Source organism: Schistocerca nitens, chromosome 2, assembly GCF_023898315.1.
Source record: "Schistocerca nitens isolate TAMUIC-IGC-003100 chromosome 2, iqSchNite1.1, whole genome shotgun sequence".
NCBI lineage: Eukaryota > Metazoa > Arthropoda > Insecta > Orthoptera > Acrididae > Schistocerca > Schistocerca nitens.
In genome coordinates, this window is record NC_064615.1 from 35666176 (window position 1) to 35688610 (window position 22435).

At 45.1% G+C, this 22435-nt stretch overlaps 1 protein-coding gene across 1 annotated transcript; it reads left to right on the forward strand.

Moving 5' to 3' along the window:
* Positions 1-9755: 9755 nt before the first annotated feature.
* On the forward strand, positions 9756-10349 carry LOC126234277 (uncharacterized). The gene has a single exon (XM_049942966.1). The coding sequence runs from the start codon at positions 9756-9758 to the stop codon at positions 10347-10349; it is 594 nt and encodes a 197-aa protein (XP_049798923.1).
* The last annotated feature ends 12086 nt before the right edge of the window (positions 10350-22435 follow it).

A 22435-nucleotide genomic window follows, 5' to 3' on the forward strand; every position in this document is an offset into this window, starting at 1 on the left:
ACGTTTGCAAGACAACAACCATCTGCACGAACAGTTCGACGACGTTTGCAGCAGCATGAACTATCAGCTCGGAGACCGTGGCTGCGGTTACCCTTGACGCTGCATCCCAGACAGTAGCGCCTGCGATGGTGTACTCAGCGACGAACCTGGGTGCACGAATGGCAAAACGTCATTTTTTCGGATGAATCCAGGTTCTGTTTACAGAATCACGATGGTCGCATCCGTGTTTGGCGACATCGCGGTGAACGCACATTGGGAGCGTGTATTCGTCATCGCCATACTGGCGTATCACCCGGCGTGATGGTATGGGGCGCCAATGGTTACACGTCTCAGTCATTTCTTGTTCGCTTTGACGGCGTTTTGAACAGTGGACGTTACATTTCAGATGTGTTACGACTCTCGTGGCTCTACCCTTGATTCGATACCTGCGAAACCCTACATTTCAGCAGGATAATGCACGACCGCATGTTGCAGGTCCTGTACGGGCGTTTCTGGATACAGAAAATGTTCGACTGCTACGCTGACCAGCACATTCTCCAGATCTCTCACCAATTGAAAACGTCTGGTCAATGGTGGCCGAGCAACTGGCTCGTCACAATACGCCAGTCACTACCCTTGATGAACTGTGGTATCGTGTTGAAGCTGCTTGGGCAGCTGTACCTGTACACGCCATCCAAGCTCTGTTTGACTCAATGCCCAGGCGTATCAAGACCGTTATTGCGGCCAGAGGTGGTTGTTCTGGGTACTGATTTGTCAGGATCTATGCACCCAGATTGCGTGAAAATGTAATCACATGTCAGTTCTAGTATAATATATTTGTCCAATGAATATCCGTTTATCATCTGCATTTCCTCTTGGTGTAGCAATTTTAATGGCCAGTAGTGAAAAACCAAGTTGTAACTTACTCAACGCAGCGTCCGAACTTGCAGTGCTATTGTAACTGACCACCGTAGCCGAAGTCGCAGAGCCACGCTTGTGCGTTGATGCTCGACGTGGAGGTAACCCGGTCCGAATCCTGATGGTGAATGAAATTTTCGCTGTCAGTATTTAGTCAGCAGGGGGAAGAGAGGTGGTGGCGTTAGTGGCGTTAAGTTCCTGATCACCAGACTTTGTACCAATATCCTGGATTAAATTCCAAACCTCATGAGGTGAGGGCACACGAGACTGTCGATGACGGTACGTCCGTCGGTTGAGTGCGTTAAGTTCGTCCGCCCCCTCGGAGCTCTTCTAGAGGTGTAGGCTAAGTGCCGGGACTGGGTTTCACGATCTCCCTTCTCTCAACACCGTCACATCATCACAAACATATCACTATTCTATAAAACATCCGTTACACTTACCTGCACGTCACAAGTACACATACAACGCGACACTCACACTCACGCAGGGGCCTATGTGGGAGGAGGAAGAGTCTTTCCGACTATACTCTCTTGATCATAAGAATAAACCTTATGTAAACGAACACAAACGCGATGATTTGTCAGAAGCCGTAGCATACGTACACTGGTGTTGTTTCACTCTTGGAAATACGTCCTACGTATGTGTTAGATACTTTATTATTAAGTTGCGTAACATAATACTTAAAGATATTCTAATGTATTCACAACCGTCAACATTTTTCTTAACCACCCTTTAGCTATTTAGTTTTTATTTAAAAAATCGTGTACAGTCACAGTCTCTGTACTGTTGCGATGTTAAGATGCAATGTGAAAATGGCCGAGGCTACTTCCTACGAGGTGTGGCTAGAAATAAACCGGACTAGTACTGGTGAAACAATAAAACGAATGCAATAAGGCTGAAAGTCGCGTGGCCTGTCACGTGACTCTCGCTCCGCCTACTGCTCGAGTTTCATCTGCCTCCTACACTCAGTCTGCCCGTGGCGTCTGTTTTAAGTAGTTGACGTTTTGTCTGTGCGTCGGAAAATGTTGAGTGTAGAGAAAGAACAGCGTGTTAACATCAAATTTTGTTTCAAACTAGGAAAATCTGCAAGTGAAACGTTTGTAATGCTACAACAAGTGTACGGCGATGATTGTTTATCGCGAACACAAGTGTTTGAGTGGTTTAAACGATTTAAAGATGGCCGCGAAGACACCAGTGATGACACTCGCACTGGCAGACCATTGTCAGCAAAAACTGATGCAAACATTGAAAAAATCGGTAAACTTGTTCGACAAGATCGCCGTTTAACAATCAGAGCAGTGTCTGAGTTAACAGGAGTTGACAAGGAAAGTGTTAGGCAGATTCTTCATGAAAGTTTCAACATGAACAAAGTGTGTTCAAAAATGGTTCCAAAGTGTCTCACAATTGAACAGAAGGAACGCTGAAGAATGATTTGTTCTGACATCCTGGAAAACATTGAAAGTGATCCCACCTTCTTACAAAATGTTATTACTTGCGATGAATCGTGGTTTTTTACTTACGATCCCGAAACTAAACGCCAATCGATGCATTGGAAAACTCTTGGTTCTCCACGACAAAAAAAAGCACGAATGTCAAAATCGAAATTCAAGGCAATGATGATTGTTTTTTTGACATCAAAGGGATTGTGCACATTGATTGGGTACCAGAGGGACAAACAGTGAATCAGCATTACTACATTAGCGTCCTGGCTGCCCTACGTGAGCGAGTACGGAGAAAACGGAACGATTTGTGGAGAAAAAAGTCATGGATCCTTCACCAAGACAATGCCCCAGCCCACAGTGCGTTGTCAGTGAAGACGTTTTTGGCAAAACACAACATTCCCATCTTAGATCATCCACCCTACTCACCTGATTTGGCCCCCTGTGACTTTTTTCTTTTCCCTAAAGTCAAGTCAGCTTTGAAAGGAACTAGATTTGAGACTGTTGAAGCAGTAAAAGAAAAAGCGACGGAAATAATGTATGGACTTACCGAAAATGATCTGCAGCATTGCTATGAACAGTGGAAAATCCGTATGGAGCGGTGTAGAGACCGAGGAGGAGAGTACATTGAAGGAGATAACATGAAATTGTAAATAATTGTAAATAAATGTTTTTTCCATCATCAGTCCGGTTTTTTTCTAGCCGCACCTCGTACTCCATAGTGAAAGACGCTTGTAGATCACGGTTAAAAAATGCCAAAAAATAGGTTGTTCTTAATGTTTTTCATAAATTTACAGAAAAAAATCGGCTTTGAAGTTTTCCGAGGGACTGTATTTGGTACAGTTGAGATAAAAATACACATTGGATGTATAGCGGAATCGGTAGCGGGTAGAAACATGAAAAACAATCATTTTCACAGCTTCGAGCACACTATACAAATGCTGCATTTTTACTTTCGCCACTGTACCATTACGAAGTGAACCCAACAGAACTGACCTGGAGCCAACTTGTTAAGCTGCCACACGTACTGGAACCAACGCACGCAGCTTTTTCACACGTCACTGCCGATCGCTGGCGGGATACAGAATGGCTCGTCATGAAGAGCAGAAAATGCGGCGCCTGGATGGCTTCGTGAATTTTGTTGTTGATCAACTCGTTATCTATGTAGCAAATGACAGTTCCAGAACTGATATGTATTTCTCAGATTCCGCTAAGGAAGGAGCTAAGAGATTAGTGGACGACTGGCTGTAATTAATCAGACATTTACAGTTTTTATTGGGTTCATAAACTACGGTACTCGTTCCGCTGCTCCATTATTTCAAAAGATCTGCTCGTCGTCCGCTACTGCAAACTGCTCGTCGCCACCTTGGTGTATTTCAAAAGTGATATGGGCATGAACTCCTCTGTGGACACGTATTAGTACAAAGTATGAACGTAAGGTGAAATGTTATGGGTCTGGCAGTAAAGGAGGCGTTTTGAGGCGCGAGATGCGCAAATGCACTTACTTTTCGACTTAATCCTCTTTTGGGTCAATAAACTTTGTCCTCCGTTTTTCCATCGAGTAGACTCCACCCGAGAACTTCTGTTAATTGTCCGCCTACGGCTGCCACAATCTCTTCGTTCGACTCAAAAGGTTTTACATCCAAAAAATATTGCCACGGTTGAAAGTCAGAGGCTATCAAAACCCGTGAGCAGAGTACATGTTTAACAACTCGTACTTCAGATCTTTCAGTTTTCCAAATTCCAGAGCATCTTTGTGAGCAAGTGTACTGTCCGGATTCTTTTTTTCCTTTTGCAGTCCAGGTCTTTTCCCACGTATTTTATTTTCATACAGTCAGTCTAGACTTTCAGCTTTTAGTAAGATAACTACAAAGAAGAGCATCTCTGCTTCCGAGATCGCATTTTCCATAGCTTTACCAAGAGATGAAATCGACTTGCAGACACACTCACTGCCTTGATTGCTTTTTTTTTGTTTCTGGCATGGAGAACTCGCTTCTCATCCATGGTAACCATCCGATGCACAAAATCAGTCCGCTTCTCTTGAAAACAGCCAAAAACTGTCGAGAAATGCGTTTTCCCACTTATTTTTGGTCAGCATTTGACAAATGCAGCTTCCCTCTTGCACAAAGTTTCCTCATAGTTAACTTCTTACGTAAAGTGTACTCTTTTTCTGGTGTGCCTATGACATCCGTTATTTCCAATATCTTCAATCGTCAATCGTCAAATAGACCTGCCACATTGCGAGTATTCTCGAAATCTTCATTTAAGGTGGTCGTTTCCCAGCGCCCTTTACATGGATCATCATCCCACCTACCTTTTACTTACGTCAAGCATTTCATACTTGTTAAAAATTGAGGAGCAGATGCCTTATAAGCTTCGGCTAAATTAGGATATCTTTCTGTTGGTCATGAACAGTCTCAAACGAAAATTTTGTGGATGCATGGGGTTCCAGTTTATTCGTGTAAATGATTAGCACAAAACACAACTACTCTGGAAGAAATTAATACAGAAATATTCCTCGGGCCAAATACATCTTGACTTGCGTTATTAGCAAGCATGCAGCAAAGTAATAAAAACAGAGTCTGTCTCATCTCCACCATCTTCGTCTCAGACGGGGAACATAAAATAACACTGGCAACTACTAAAATGGTAGAGGTGTTGCGTCTTACCCAGACATATACGAGAGATGTTCCGAAAGTAAGTTTCATCACTTTTTTTCACTTGGAAACTTTATTGCCCAAAACAAATAGGCATACACCATGAACAATACACCTTGCACTATTTTTCGACATAGTCGCCAATGACTCTGAGACATTGTCGTAGTGAGCAATCAGTCTGAAGAAACCACTCTGCACCGGCCTCTGTGACCGAGCGGTTCTAGGCGCTTCAGTTCGGAACCGCGCTGCTGCTACGGTCGCAGGTTCGAATCCTGCCTCGGGCATGGATCTGAGTGATGTCCTTAGGTTAGTTAGGTTTAAGTAGTTCTAAGTGTAGGAGACTGATGACTTCAGACATTAAGTTCCATAGTGCTTAGAGCCATTTGAATTTGAACCAAACCACTCTGTTAAATCTTGGTGCCCTGCGATGAAAGGAACTGTCGCACAGCCTGCTCTACGTCATGTGCTGTAGCAATGTTGTTTTTATACGTGGATGTAGTCCCACGTGTCCATTCAAAGAGGATAACAGCACGCACTTCCATTGGCGACTACGTCATCAGTACACATCCACCTGCCATCGTGATGTGTACTCGAATAATCTCGGGCACGCCGGTCTGCTGCTACCCTCTTCTTCGGCGCATGCGTCATTCCTTCTCCGCTGACGCCGCTTCTGTATCTGCAATTGTAGCCACTACCGCTAGTGTCAAAATACAACATACATGAACACTGATGTTTCAAAAGTGAGCATAAATTGACAAATTTGTTGGATTGTTCACGGGCTTGTTTGACAAATCCGTGGATAGATGATAACGAATTTGATAAATATGTTGGGAGTCTTAATTTTCTCGTAAATTGTCAAACTTGTTTGTCAAATTCGTTCTTATGTAGCCACACATTTGTCAAACGCGCGTATACACGCACCAACAGAGTTTGTCAATTTAACGTCGCTTTTGAGGCAGACACACTTCGCGTATGATGTATTCTGACACTAGTGGGATTGGTTATAAATGCAGATAAAGCATTTCTAACAACGACCCTGGCACAGTGTTAAGAAAAAGAAGAAAATAAGACACTGGTCCAGGTAACAGTTTAAAATGAGAGAGAAATGTACACACGAAAACATGTGAGAGGAAATTTTACACTCGGAACCTCATGATTACATCAACTTTCTCTGAATGCACATTTGAACAGGTAATAACTTGTTTAGAGTTACTTCGCCGTCACATTGAAAAAGAAAACAGAAGTAGGCGAAAATTCTCTCCTACTTGGTCCTCTAATGACGGTTCATTGAAATACGACATTGTGAGGAAATATAGCCTACATTGTTCGTGGAAGAACTGGAGAATATGTTTTATTTTATTGGATCCCAATGTAAGGATGTAGAGGCTTATCTCAATAGGGGTAAGATAGATATTGCCTACAGGAAAATTGTCCGCCCCGGTAGCTGAGTGGTCGGCGTGACAAACTGTCAATCCTAAGAGCCCGGGTTCGATTCCCGGCTGGGTCGGAAATTTTCTCCGCCCAGGGACTGGGTGTTGTGTTGTCCTAATCATCATCATTCCATCCCCATCGACGCGCAGGTCGCCGAAGTGGCGTCAAATCGAAAGACCTGCACCAGGCGAACGGTCTACCCGACGGGAGGCCCTAGCCGCACGATATTTCCTTTTTACAGGAAAATTAAAGAGACCTTTGGAGAAAAGAGAGCCACTTGTATGAATGTCAAGAGCTCAGATAGAAACCCAGTTCTAAGCAAAGAAGGGAAAGCAGAAAGATGGAACGAGTATATAGAGGGTCTATACAAGGGCGATGTACTTGAGGACAATATTATGGAAATGGAAGAGGATGTAGATGAAGATGAAATGGGAGATACGATACTGCGTGAAGAGTTTGACAGAGCACTGAAAGACCTGAGTCGAAAGAAGGTCCCGGGAGTAGACAACATTCCATCAGAACTACTGACGGCCTTTGGAGAACCAGTCCTGAAAAAACTCTACCATCTGGTGAGCAAGATGTATGAGACAGGCGAAATACCCTCAGACTTCAAGAAGAATATAATTATTCCAATCCCAAAGAAACCAGCTGTTGACAGATGTGAAAATTACCGAACTATCAGTTTAATAAGTCAGCTGCAAAATACTAACGCGAATTATTTACAGACGAATGGAAAAACTGGTAGAAGCCGACCTCGGGGAAGATCGGTTTGGGTTCCGTAGAAATGTTGGAACACGTGTGGCAATACTGACCCTACGACTTATCTTAGAAAATAGATTAAGGAAAGGCAAAGCTACGTTTCTAGCATTTGTAGACTTAGAGAAAGCTTTTGACAATGTTGACTGGAATACTCTCTTTCAAATTCTAAAGATGGCAGGGGCAAAATACAGGGAGCGAAAGGCTATTTACAATTTGTACAGAAACCAGATGGCAGTTATAAGAGTCGAGGGGCACGAAAGGGAAGCAGTGGTTGGGAAGGGAGTGAGACAGGGTTGTAGTCTCTCCCCGATGTTATTCAATCTCTATATTGAGCAAGCAGTAAAAGAAACAAAAGAAACATTTGGAGTAGGTATTAAAATCCAGGGAGAAGAAATAAAAACTTTGAGGTTCGTCGATGACATTGTAATTCTGTCAGAGACGGCAAAGGACTTGGAAGAGCAGTTGAACGGAATGGATGGTGTCTTGAAGGGAGGATATAAGATGAACATCAACAAAAGCAAAACGAGGATAAAGGAATGTAGTCGAATTAAGTCGAGTGATGCTGAGGGAATTAGATTAGGAAATGAGACACTTAAAGTAGTAAAGGAGTTTTGCTATTTGGGGAGCAAAATAACTGATGATGGTCGAAGTAGAGAGGATATAAAATGTAGACTGGCAATGGCAAGGAAATCGTTTCTGAAGAAGAGAAATTTGTTAACATCGAGTATAGATTTAAGTGTCAGGAAGTCGTTTCTGAAAGTATTTGTATGGATTGTGGCCATGTATGGAAGTGAAACATGGACAATAAATAGTTTGGACAAGAAGAGAATAGAAGCTTTCGAAATGTGGTGTTACAGAAGAATGTTGAAAATTAGGTGGGTAGATCACGTAACTAATGAGGAGGTATTGAATAGGATTGGGGAGAAGAGAAGTTTGTGTCACAACTTGACTAGAAGAAGGGATCGGTTGGTAGGACATGTTCTGAGGCATCAAGGGATCACCAATGTAGTATTGGAGGGAAGCGTGGAGGGTAAAAATCGTAGAGGGAGACCAAGAGATGAATACACTAAGCAGATTCAGAAGGATGTAGGTTGCAGTAGGTACTGGGAGATGAAGGAGGTTGCACAGGATATAGTAGCATGGATAGCTGCATCAAAGCAGTCTCAGGACTGAAGACCACAACAACAACAACTTGTACGTTGTTCGAAGAGTATTGATTTTCTTCTTAACCTCCTCCTGCATAATATATGGCTGGGCAAGAAGTGACACCACTACCATTTTGGTAACTGCCTGTGCTATTTTATTTATATTTTCTTGATAGTATTATACTCAAGATGGAGTAAAATAAAGTAGACTAATCATAAAACTATTTTTCACTAAACATATCTGTCAAAACATCAACAGAGACAACTTGTGCCGTCTTGTCAAATTTTCCGTCAATCAAAATTTGTCAAACACTTCCTATGTTTAACAAACACGCTGGACAGCACTGTACACAGATAAATATTTGACGAACATAGTAAAATCTGCCAAATTGTTTGATCGTTCGCAGGCGCCTTTACTGGAGCCTTAAAGAATCCAAAACAATATGGCGAAGCCATCTGATAAAGTGGAGTACTTAACGATACTTTGTGTTCATCATTTGAAGGGAAACAACGTAGCATCAATCCATGTGGAGTTGGTGTAAGTGCGAGACAATAAAGCTCCGCTGGTCCAACAAGCCCGAATGACACGCAAGCACGCACGTCGCGTCGCACGTGTCACGCACGCTGCAGTCAGCGTTGAGATGTCGGAGCGAGAGGGATGCCCGTACAGCGAAGGGTGCGGATCGTCGTCCGGCAGAGCCTGCTTTGCTGGCACCCCTTCCGGCCCTCCACCTAAGTCGAACCAGGAGAAGGCTATGGATACGGTAATAGATTACGATACGGATGCTCTGCAAGTTCCGCTGCCCGATTCAGACGACGAGTCGGCGGCTCGAAATGAGGCGTCCACTTCCACCAGGACGAACACCGCCATAGGAACTACGTGCGCCCCTCCTAAGAGGAAAAAGGCGAAACAAGCAAATGTCGTCGACGAAGATGGGTTTCAACTCGTCAAACGACCGACCAGGAAGGCCAACCTCTCATCAGCGCCGCCGGTTCCGATGACCAACACCTATAACGAGTTCACTTATTGAGTGGAGACGCCCGCCGAGAAGAGGGAGCCAAAACCACCGCCCATTGTGGTCCAATACACAGAGGACTACGACGGCCCTTACAGGATTTTTCTTCCACCTGACGGCCAAGACAGCGTCATTATCAAGCCAGCAGGCACCAACCTATAACAGGGGACTCTGAAAACAGCAGAAGACTACAGAAAGGCCACGGCTTGCTACACATATGCGACTGCGACAGACAAGACACTCGAGATAGTTTTTCGGAGGCTTCCTTGGAATTACAGTCTGGACCATATCCGACAGCAATTAGAGGATATGGGCTATGGATTTGGTCTCAGATCGATAACCCATCTACCTTCCTGCTGAACCAAAAAGGAGACACCGCTGGTCCTGTGATATTCCACACAACCACGGACTATGGCAGGTCACGAAGATGTGGTGACACCTGTCACCACAGAAAAACTCCACTCGAAGAGAAGTGAACCACAGTGCTACAACTGCCAAATTGTGGGGCGTGTAGCTTGGTTCTGCACACTAACCCCATGCTGTGTCAAGTGTGCAGGGGAACACACCAGTCGCGACTGCACCTGGAAGAGGACAGATGGACCACCCAAATGCACCGGCTGTGGTCGAGAACATGTTTCAGCTTCCAGCAGGCTGCGGCATGAAGCTGTGGCCAACGACCTGGCTCTGTCAAGCGACCTGCACCAGCCAGAGCTGGAGTCATTTTTGCTGATGCTGCTGCCTCTGGCTCTCCTTCGCATGCCCCCATACCTGAGGCAGCGCCAGTCACCGCTACTGCAGCTAACAATACCGAGAAGGAATGCCGTCCGTGGGACCCAGCGCCACTGCCAGCATGACGCACCTCTGATCAGCAGCAGGGCGAAGACCAGGGACAACATGACTGCACCCAACAGGGACGTCAGGCTGACGTCATGGCTACTGCTGCTAAACACCCGCGTGCTGCAACTGCACCCTCCCAGGCGGCCGATTCCAGTATGGATTAAATGAAGCTCCTCCCACAAGAACTTCAGGAGCCTCTTAAGGATATCCTGCAGCAACTCATCGCCACTGTCACTGCAGCCGTTCAGGCAATCTCCACTGGGCCACTGACCACCCAGCATAGCCCGTAATCAAAGAGGAGTCACAGTATTCGTGTGGAATGCCCAGGTCATCCACACCCAAGATGGTGAATTTCAGCAGCTGCTACGAGATGAAGCTGTCGATGTTTGCCTGGTATCCGAGACTTTCCTCAAGCCTGGTGTTCGTGTTCGAGCTGCAACTTACTTGTGTTGCCAGAGTGACAGACCCGCTCATGGCGGCCGTACAGTGGTCTATGTCCAGACTTCACTGGTGCACCATCAAGTTCCAGTCCCACCACTGCAAGCGCTGGAGGTCACTGCTGTAGCTGTTGAAACTTCACATGGGCACATGACATTAGTGGCGGTCTACCGTCCGCTTCGTCGATTGTTACTCCTACAGGATGTTGAAGCGTTACTGGTTCTACCAGGGAAGGTCTTTGCTGGCGGTGAGTTTAGCGCCAAGCATACTGAGCGGCATTCCCATGTTGCCAACAACTGTGGAAGAAAACTTTTCCAAGCAGCCCAGTGGTGGAACGCCCTCATCCTCACGACCCCACCCACTTTCCCAACAATGGTGGGCCTCCAGACGTGCTTCACATTGTGGTGATCAAGGGGATGCATGTTTTCTCCACCAGAACTCGCAATGTGTTGTCTTCAGACCATGTCCCAGTTATCTTTGGCATTGACGATGATGCCCAGCCAGTGAAGCGAAGAGGAATCCAGACCAGGAACACCAACTGGAACTGATATCAGGAGCTGTTAGGAGAGAGTCTCTGTGATGCACTAGTAGCAGAAGATGTTGACCTTGACAGCTGTGCCTTATTCCTGCAGGACGTGCTCTGCAGGCACTGCACCGGGCCACACCGCACCCGTAGTCTGAACCGCCTGGCCAATCCCGACAACTACCACCTCCTCTCTTGGAGGCGATAACAGCCAAAAACCGCTTATTTCGTGAATGGCAGCTGACACGAAACGCAGCAATGAAGAGGGCTCTCAACCGGATGAGGAGGGAGATAATGGTTGCAGTTGCCGACCACCACCATAAGGAATGGTAAAACCGCCTGGCCACTCTTCGGGTTGACGATGGTACTGCCTGGAAAACCACACAGCTCTTCCTATGCCGGCGACAGAAGATACCGCCACTACAAGTTGGTCATAACATCGTCAGCAGCCCTGTACACAAAGCCAATGCCATTGCTGACGCTTTCCAGCGAAATTTCCAGCCCATTATGGAACCCATGGATCCAGATCACGTTCTTCTAGTTGCCCAACGTCTCCCAGTGTTTATAATGCCCCTGTGGGTGACGAACAGATCGAAGAGGTGGATGCTGCTGAAGTCTCTGATCAAGTTCGGTGGCTCAATAAATGCAAGGCTTGAGGCTCTGACCAGCTTACCAGAGAAATGCTACAATGTATGCCACCAGCGGCTACTGAACACCTGGCTCGGCTCTTGAGTTACATCCTCCTCACTGGGCACTATCCTCAGGATTGGAAACACGCTGAGATCATCCACATTCAGAGGCCTGGGAAGGACCCTCGTCTGCCTAGTAGCTACAGGCCCATCAGTTCACTGCCGGTGGTCAGTAAAGTCTTTGAACGACTATGTCTCAGACGCCTCCTGCGCCATATCCAGGACGAACATCTCCTGCCGGTCAAACAATGTGGTTTTCGTCCCGGTCACATGCGGACCCATCAACTGCTTCATCTCGTCAAAGAAGCCCTTGATGCCATCGAGCGTCGGGAGTATTTCGGGACTATCTTCCTGGATATCTCATGGGCGTTCGACTCTGTATGGCATGAGGGACTTCTCTATAAGCTCCTGGACCTCGGCGTGCCCCTGCCGCATGTCCGTCTCCTGCAATCCTACCTCGCCAACAGAAGCTTCCATGTACGCACAGACGAACTGTCGACGAGCCGTCAGGTCAGGGCCGGAGTTCCCCAAGGCTGTGTCCTCGGCCCCATACTGTACATCCTCTACACTGCAGACAGGCCACGGGTGGACAGGGTCCACCTTGCCCTCTACACTGATGATACAGCGATGCATACCAGAAGCATGAATGCAGCTCTGCTCCAGTGACGCATGCAGGCAGCATCTGACACACTTAGTCAGTGGGCGAGAAGGTGGCGCCTTATCTTCAGTGGGGCTAAGACGCAAGCCCTCCTCATCAAGAAGAAGAACATCCCAGCTGACCTCCCAGAGATCACCATTAGGGGAACTGCCGTACCTTGGGACACTATTGCTAAGTACCTCGGGGTGACGATGGACAGAGGGCTAACATGGAGACAGCATATCGACGACGACGTTAGAAAGATCGGGGGTAGAATGATACAACTATACCCCTTCCTAAATCCTTTGACTGCGCTCCCACCTGAATTAGGTGTAGCGCTTTATATCACACTTATCCACCAACTCTTTGACTACGCCGCTGTGGTTTGGGGCAATGCAGCAGCGACCCACGTCGAACGACTACAACGGCTACAGAACCAGATCCTACGGCTGGCACTTCACCTGCCTCGGGACTTCCCGTCGGCCGATCTCAACCGGTTCTCAAACATACCTACTGTTTGAGATAGGTTCCGCCAGGCTGCACGGATCTTTTGTGAGAAGACCGCCCAGTCCACAAATCCGCTCCTCCGAGCACTGGGCCACCGGGTACATCATCTTAACGCAACCAGATGGCCCCACCTGCTTCGCGACCAATAAGTCGCAAGTACGTCAGGAAGACACCGTCCCAGCCAACTGAAAGGACACAATCATGAAGCCAGGACAACACACACACACACACACACACAAACTCGCCAGCTTGGAGGAATAGCTGTCCTGCTTGGACTCCATCGAGCAACAGGGGCTCATCTGTTCCTGTCATGCAGCAGCAGCACCAAGTCCGAATGACGAAGAACGAAGTTGCAGACCCGGGGCGGCATGAACTATGTTGGGGTCCCTAAGCAATGCGCGTCTTGAGGCCCCTCTACCCTTTCCTAAATTCCTAAAATATATTTTTCTTGGCGCAATACAATTTTATTCATAATTACGCTGTTTTTTTCGCTACATTGCGAAGGTATGCCTTCGCCCTATTCGATAAAAAACTGAAAGAAAAGAAAGGAAAATATGGGTACTTCCTATCAAATCATTGTGCAAAGTACAATAAACCGTACTTTAATATTAACTCTTGCAAGTTTTTCAGATACAAAATCGTTTAAAACATCTTGAAAGTTGTCCTTCTCCAATATATCATTTTCAGTCGTCATTATCACTAATGAATTTAAACTGTTCTGAGACATTGATGAACAAAGATAGTTTTTGCTTAGTTTTCATTTTCAAAAGTTGCGTTCACCCTTGGCGTTTGTAATCATCAGAATTCTATATATTTGAGATGTTGTCGTTACACGGTTGACTGTGCCATATTACCTAAAATCAGTTTATACGATTCCTCGGCAGGTACAATTTTATCTTTTCCACCATCCTCTGATTGTAAGATTCAGGCTCAGTGTCTTTGGAATAATGTTCCCTAAACTTGTACAAGCCTCTCTAATTTCATTGTTGGACTTTTGTCAAGAAATCTGTTAGAAACCCAAACACAGAATTGATTTCCCGGTAAGCTTCTAGTCGCTGCAACAGTTCTCTACACGGCGTGTCTAGTGCAGGTAAGTAAGTTTCAGTTTTTAACTTCTCTTTTCCTCTGTGCACAACGTCTTCTGCAGTTCCGTCATCGTGATGGCTTTTCCTTCTTCGCACATGCTCATTTTCATCACTGTAATGGGTATCAGTTTTCTCATTTGCCTTCATCACGTAATCGTCAAATAATTCTTGATGCGAAAGTAAAAAATCTAAAAGCAATTTTGAATCGAATGCCGTTCGAAGTCCAATAGTCCTTTTTATCTAGAAACACACTGACACCATTGATTTAATCTAGTACCGTATGGCAGCCCAGACTACAGCCATTACGGTAATTTCTTCTTTTTTCTGCAACTCCTTCAATACACATCCGGCCTCGTGAATCACTTGCGATTTCTGAGTGTTACCGTCAGCAATAGACTGTAGGGCGCTCTGGAAACTGTTATAACCTTTTGATAATGCCTTGCTTCTTGCACACCACCTTGTTTCGGATACTCTTTTCATACTGTTGACAAGTATTGCTTACGTTCATCATCATTTTCAGTGTGTTTGAGCACGTCCACCCGCTAAAAAAAGTTGTATAGTACCTGTATAAATCCGAAGAATGACACTGCACCAACGCATTTCTCCGCAGCACGTAATTCAGGCAAATTCATTGCGTGCACTGCACATGGAGCGTAATGTGCGGAGGTTTCTTGTCTTAATATGCGCCTGGAGACCAATGTAACAAATTTTATGTTATTAATGTTACACTGATTTAAATAATTTAAAACTGTGGTGGCTATTTCTTCCTTTTGTGAATTTCTATAGGAATAAATGTAAGAAAATGTTCTGCTGGTTCTCCATTTGATATAACGTATCCCAGCACCACAGTCAACTCGTCAACACGAGATATTTCTGATCGCAAATTGACGCCTACAGAGAAATATTTCGTTCCAATAATTTAGTTAAATATGAATTTTAAAACCTCATTTCTCAATTTATCAATAAGTTCCTCGCAAATCGTTGAAGACAAGTGTGACTGTTTTCCCATACCTACGTTACCATATTTGGCTAAATGCGAACTAAAGAACGGGTCGTATTCCATGATTAACTCTAAAATTCCCAAATAGATGCCATTATGTTAAGAACCAAGAATTCCATTGTCAGCACGAAATGCTGATCCGCGGGATGACAAAAATTTAATCACTGAGATCGCTTTTTGTAAAACTTTCATCCAATATTCTCTTTCTTTGTTGAATGCAATTTCCAATGCGGTGTCTATTCGTCTGTGAATATGTCGTCTACTAACCTGTGTCTGTATACATACTCGATGCGTTGCATTATTCTCATGCGATTGAATTCGGTGAGACGCATTTTTCCAATCAGAAAATCCAGTCTGAAATTGTGATTGGCTTTGAGTTTCATCAAAAAGAACACATGGAAAACGATATAATTTTCCAGTAGACAGAGAATGCGTGAACCAACCTCGTTTCATTTTACCATCAGTTACTTGTTTCCCAAAAAAAACATAGATTGAAAAAAATCTTCTGCTATCGTCATATTGTCGGCTTGAAGCAGAAAAATCACTCAGAGTGTTGACATTCGTTAGGATATCTAGTACACCGAAAATCTTGCATGTCGTTCGTAATATTTTGCCATAAGCCAACGTCATTGTGGTATTCTACTCGTAGATAGAGTATGTTTTGATGTAGTAATTGGACCTCGGGTCTCGGCCTCACTTTTCTCTGGACCCAATACAGCAGCTGTTTCTTGTCCCTGGCCAGTCTGTACAGAATACTCGCAAGGAATCTCCATTAACTCCATCGCCAACGTGTAACTGGCGGACGCACTTGGAGACACATAAGGTTCATTTTCCGTCGATTGGCAAATCAATCAGAGTTGAAAAACGTTTTGTGGCCTCTTTAGTTGCTCATCACGCTTCTTTTTTGTTCTTACCGCTTTTTACGTTTTTCTGAACTACTTAGGAGTTTTTTCTTTATCGATACCTCAGACATTTTGTTCCTGAAAGAAAAGGTAAATAATCGTGTGATTAGAGTGCGGACTTCAAGTTTACAAATAACATTTGACAAATAAGCGCTTGCTTATCTGTTTAAATAAAATTAACTGAACCTGAATATTTACCTATCTTCTACATTTTTATTATTTCATCATTTATTATTTTTCTGCCTTACTATCAGACAGAGAGAAAATGAAGAACGGCGCAAGATGAAATAGTAACAATTTTTATAATATCTACACAAGAAAAACTTCGGAATTTCACACTCGTTAAATTCTATAATATTAGATGAAATAAGTATGTAAAATAAAATTTCGTAATCAAACTTACATGGTATCGTAAAAGTAACTTCAGTTTACTGCACTCGTTGTCCCGCCGATTTTCCCGAAGCACGTCTTTGCGGGAAGCTAGCACTCTTGTCCATATTCATAAGTTTTGAAACATAGCCGCATTAAAACCTTTTAAATTTAATTCATGGTCGCAAAATTCACAATTCCCAGTTACAGAACAAAACGAAAATTAAACAATTGACAGTGTTTCGAAACTTTTGTTTATGATAAAACGTACTTATCCAATGATTCCGCCAATGTTGTTTGTCACATGAATCTGTACTGCCAACATTATGAAAGTAACGTAGCCGTGGAATAAATTAATACATGTATCAATAACTACGCATTCACAATGCAGAGTTTTTGAAGCGTGATGCGTTAAAAAAGCTTCTCTTGCCGTGTCATTCTCTTATTACTCAGCACTAAAATCATCACAATAAAATATAATAATATTTTACAACAATTTGAAACGCGTTCTGAAATGTACTGAAATATGACGATGTAAAAAAATTTAAAAAATAAGAAAGAGGAAATAATATTGTCATTGAGGGTTTGTTACATACAAATCGTCAAATTTAATTTTTACTCGAAGAAAAATCTTCAAAAAAATTTATCCTCGGGACACGGGACCCTAGCCAAAGTAGGGCTCTAGGCAGATACCTACACTGCCTAATGGATAATCCGGCCTTGGGCAGACCACCTCCCTGTAAAGGATCAGGAATCGCGAGAGATGTGGAGGCCTTGGTGCTCGAAGACCAGCGTATCACAATCTAGACGGTAGTGATTAAAGTTAAAATCAGTCATGGATCGGTTTTCAAAATCTTACAGGACGTTTGAACCTAATAAACATGATAAAGATTGACGAAATAAATCTCGGGTGAACAGCCTGGTATGAGTGTGCATAGGACACAACATTTCAGCAATCGACCACGTTGCCATCATCAAGTGCGCTGATGTACTGACCGGCGGTGGGCCGGCGCCATGTATATATAGGACAATCCCCCTCCCGCTCCTCCCTCAGGCGCTTGCTATGAGTCGGTGCGGTCCAGGTGCAGCGTCCGTTCTCCCGCCGTCTGGGCGCGGCGTCCTAGGTCTTCTCGTTCAGGAGGGTCTGCCGGCACCGCTCTCGTTATTCTTCCCTCCTTCCCTGAAGTCGGTACACTCTGGGAAATATCCTTTTTTCTTCTTAATCCGGGTGATCGCGGGTTCCCACGCCTTGCTAAGGATGTAACCGCTGTAACGATTTAGTTGTGGCTCCCTTACTCTGATCTCTATGGCTTCTTTGATGACACAGTCCCAGTATTTGGAAGTCTGTGTCAGGACTTTGGTTTGGTCATAATCCATGCTGTGGAATTCCGACTGGCAATGCTCAGTGATTGCCGACTTACTGGGCTGTTGCAGTCTAGTGTGGCGTTGATGTTCTCGGCATCGGTGCTCAATGGTACGAATGGTCTGCCCTATGTATACACTACCGCATTGGCAAGGTATCTGATAAACCCCTGATTTACGTAGACCAAGTTTGTCCTTGACATTACCAAGAAGGCTCTTGGTTTTGCTTGGAGGACGGAAGATGGTTTTCACTTGGTGTTTACGTAAAATGCGTCCAATTTTTCCGGATAAGGCCCCACAAAACGGAATAATAGCCAAGGCCGCCACCTCCTGAGGTTCATCCTCAGTTTCCGCCGGTACTGCAGGTGTGGGATGTACAGCCTTCCGAATTTGCCCTTCCTTGTAACCGTTCCTCCGAAACACGGTCTTCAGATGGTCCAATTCTTGTTGGAGACTGTCCGTGTCGGAGACGATGTGAGCTCTGTGTACAAGAGTGTTGAGCACGCCGTTCTTTTGTGCCAGCTGGTGGCAGCTATCCGCATGTAGGTACAAATCGGTGTGCGTCTTCTTCCTATACACGCTGTGGCCCAAAGTGCCGTCAGCTCGTCTTCTAATCAAAACGTCTAGGAAAGGGAGCATCCCATCCGTTTCGATCTCCATGGTGAACTTAATATTCTCGTGTCTGGAGCTGAGATGTGTGAGGAAGTCTGCCAGTTTTTCTCTTCCATATGGCCAGATAACGGAGGTATCATCCACATATCTAAAGAAACAGGTGGGTTTTAGATGTACTGATTCAAGAGCTTCCTCCTCGAAATGTTCCACGTACATATTTGCGACAACGGGTGAGAGTGGACTCCCCATGGCTACTCCTTCTGTCTGCTCGTAGTATTCACCGTCAAATACGAAGTAAGTTGATGTCAGAACGTGTCTGAAAAGGTAGGTGGTCTCTTCGTCAAATTTCTGGCTGATGAGTTCCAAGGATTCTTGTAACGGAACTTTAATGAATAGAGATACCACGTCGAATCTCACCAGTATGTCAGATTCCTTAAGTGCAAGGTTGTCGATGTTTCCCAGGAAATCCATGGAGTTACGGATATGGTGTGTACGAGGTGCATTCAAGTTCTAAGGCCTCCGATTTTTTTTCTAATTACCTACTCACCCGAAATCGATGAAACTGGCGTTACTTCTCGACGTAATCGCCCTGCAGACGTACACATTTTTCACAACGCTGACGCCATGATTCCATGGCAGCGGCAAAGGCTTCTTTAGGAGTCTGTTTTGACCACTGGAAAATCGCTGAGGCAATAGCAGCACGGCTGGTGAATGTGCGGCCACGGAGAGTGTCTTTCATTGTTGGAAAAAGCCAACAGTCACTAGGAGCCAGGTCAGGTGAGTAGGGAGCATGAGGAATCCCTTCAAAGTTGTTATCACGAAGAAACTGTTGCGTAACGTTAGCTCGATGTGCAGGTGCGTTGTCTCGGTGAAACAGCACACGCGCAGCCCTTCCCGGACGTTTTTGTTGCAGTGCAGGAAGGAATTTGTTCTTCAAAACATTTTCGTAGGATGCACCTGTTACCGTAGTGCCCTTTGGAACGCAATGGGTAAGGACTACGTCCTCGTTGTCCCAGAACATAGACACCATCATTTTTTCAGCACTGGCGGCTACCCGAAATTTTTTTGGTGGCAGTGAATCTGTGTGCTTCCATTGAGCTGACTGGCGCTTTGTTTCTGGATTGAGAAATGGCATCCACGTCTCATCCATTGTCACAACCGACGAAAAGAAAGTCCCATTCGTGCTGTCGTTGTGCGCCAACATTGCTCGGCAACATGCCACACGGGCAGCCATGTGGTCGTCCGTCAGCATTCGTGGCACCCACCTGGATGACACTTTTCGCATTTTCAGGTCGTCATGCAGGATTGTGTGCACAGAACCCATAGAAATGCCAACTCTGGAGGCGATCTGTTCAACAGTCATTCGGCGATCCCCCAAAACAATTCACTCCACTTTCTCGATCATGTCATCAGACCGGCTTGTGCGAGCCCGAGGTTGTTTCGGTTTGTTGTCACACGATGATCTGCCTTCATTAAAATGTCGCACCCACGAACGCATTTTCGACACATCCATAACTCCATCACCACATGTCTCCTTCAACTTTCGATGAATTTCAATTGGTTTCACACCACGCAAATTCAGAAAACGAATGATTGCACGCTGTTCAAGTAAGGAAAACGTCGCCATTTTAAGTATTTAAAACAGTTCTCATTCTCGCCGCTGGCGGTAAAATTCCATCTGCCGTACGGTGCTGCCATCTCTGGGACGTATTGTCAATGAACGCGGCCTCATTTTAAAACAATGCGCATGTTTCTATCTATTTCCAGTCCGGAGAAAAAAAATCGGAGGCCTTAGAACCTGAATGCACCTCGTACATCTCCCAACGTAAGGGCTAAGCAGTTGTTTGAGGTGCTTGGCGAGAAAGTACGTTGGGGCACCAATATTGCTGACAATGGGACGTAACGGAATCGATTCCTTGTGTACCTTCGGCAGTCCGTAAAGTGTAGGAGGAACAGCAGCCCTCGGGCGTAGCTTCTTGATAATCGCGTCAGGGAAGCCGGAATCCTTGAGAAGCGCCAGAGTCTTCCTCTCGACCCTCTTGGTAGGATCGGTGTCAATCGTGCGGTATGCGCTATCACCAAGTAGGCCCCGCATCTTCTCAGCATAATCCTGTCGGGATAGGATCACTGTGGCGTTGGCCTTGTCTGCAGGTAATTTTACTATGTCTGGATCTTCTCTTAGCTCCCGTATGGCGGCCCTCTCCCTGTGGGAGATGTTCGGTTTCATCAGCTTTGTTTTGGTTTGGGCTTTGCAGGTTTCGCGACGAACTTCTTCAGCAGCTTCAGATGGAAGTCGAGCAGCTGTTTGTTCCACTGTGCTAATGGTGCCAGCAATGGGTACATCTTTAGGAGTCGGAGCGAAATTCAATCCTTTCTTAAGAACCGAAATAGCGTCATCATCCAGCTCCTTGTTAGTGAGATTGATGATGGTCTTTCTGCTGCCATCAGAAGGTTGTTTCTCCGATATACGTTCAAACTTGGATGCCTGTCGTTCGGCTGACTTTCTCTGGCTTGAATCCGCTGTGGCCCATGTGACACCATCAACCCAATCCCACGTCCAGGGGTTGAACCGGTTGGCCAGTTGTAGATGTAACTGTAGGAGTTCTTTGTTGGTAGTGTCCAAGCGCCACCGCGTGAAGCGAACTCTCTCTCGTACCAAAGCTAGGCTGGCACGTTTGTTGATTCTTCTGGCCGCCGCTGTGTCGATGTGATGCTTGACCTTAGCAAAATTCGGTACCACACGTTCTTCTCGGCACTTCATAAGAAAAACAAAAGAACTCAGTAGACGACTTCTGCGATGACGCAGCTTGTCGATCCTTTTCACGCTGCGATACGTCTCCTCCCCGTAGAGGTATGTGATGTAATTCTTCAATTCCTCCAGGCGTATTTTATGACGAAATAAATCTCGGGTGAACAGCCTGGTATGAGCGTGCATAGGACACAATATTTCGGCAGTCGATCACGTTGCCATCATCAGGCAACGTGTTCGACTGCCGAAATATTGTGTCCTATGCACACTCAAACCAGGCTGTTTACCCGAGATTTATTTCCATAAAATACGCCTGGAGAAATTGAAGAATCACATGATAAAGATTGCCGCCTGCTGGCTTCCATGACAGCTCACGCCCATTTCATCAAAAATCTCGCCGAACCGAAGCAGCAGCGGCAATATTGCGGCTGTCAGGCTAATCCAGATGACTTCTTTAGCCAGGTAGTTGCCGGTCTTGTCTGCCTGGGGTGGAGAATATTTCGTGTGGCCGAGCCATGTATACGTCTGTCTTTTTAAGTGCTCTCTTCTCACTGTCACCCCTGCTTTGTCTTCCTCATGCTGACAGTGAAACGGGACGGAGTCACGCAGTATGAGCAGTGAAACAATATGATTACGCTTCAGTTCATAAAACTAAGTGCGTGCATAGTTGTATTATACTTGATTTATTTGTTTTCAGTAGGGATGCAGAAGTTCACGAATGAAATTATTTTTTTTTTTTTTTTTTGAGTCAATAGTCTTCTGACCAGTTTGATGCGGTCCGCCTCGAATGCCCCTCCTGCGCTAAGTTATTGCACCCGACCTCCTCTATTATTTGTTGGGTATATTCCAATTTCTGTCTTCGCGCAGAATAATGTTATCAGTCCACCTAATTTTCAACATTCTGTAGTAACACCACATCTCAAAAACTTCGATTCTCTTGTGTTCCACTTTTTCCACCGTCCATGATTCACTACCACACAATGCTGTGCTCCAAACCTACATTCTCAGAAATTTATTCCTCAAATTAAGGCCTGTTTGCTACCAGTAGATTTCTATGGCCAGGAATGCCCTCTTTGCCTATGTTGATCTGCTTTTTATCCCCTCATTGCTTCGTCCATAATAGGTTATTTTGGTACCGCCCATTTCATCAAAAATCTCGCCGAACCGAAGCAGCAGCGGCAATATTGCGGCTGTCAGGCTAATCCAGATGACTTCTTTTCCTGAACATCTCCTTCGTGAAAATCAGGTTTGACGCTAAGTTTCTCGCTATTCTCAGTTCTGCTACATCTCATTGCCTTGACCATTTTCCAGTTTATATAGTAAAAGTTCAAATAAAGTAATTATCTGATTCAGTCACTGTTTTTATTTCATCCCACGACGT

Excerpts from the sequence above, each read along its gene's own strand:
- LOC126234277 (XM_049942966.1), top strand. The coding sequence starts at position 9,756 with ATGGCAGGTCACGAAGATGTGGTGACACCTGTCACCACAGAAAAACTC.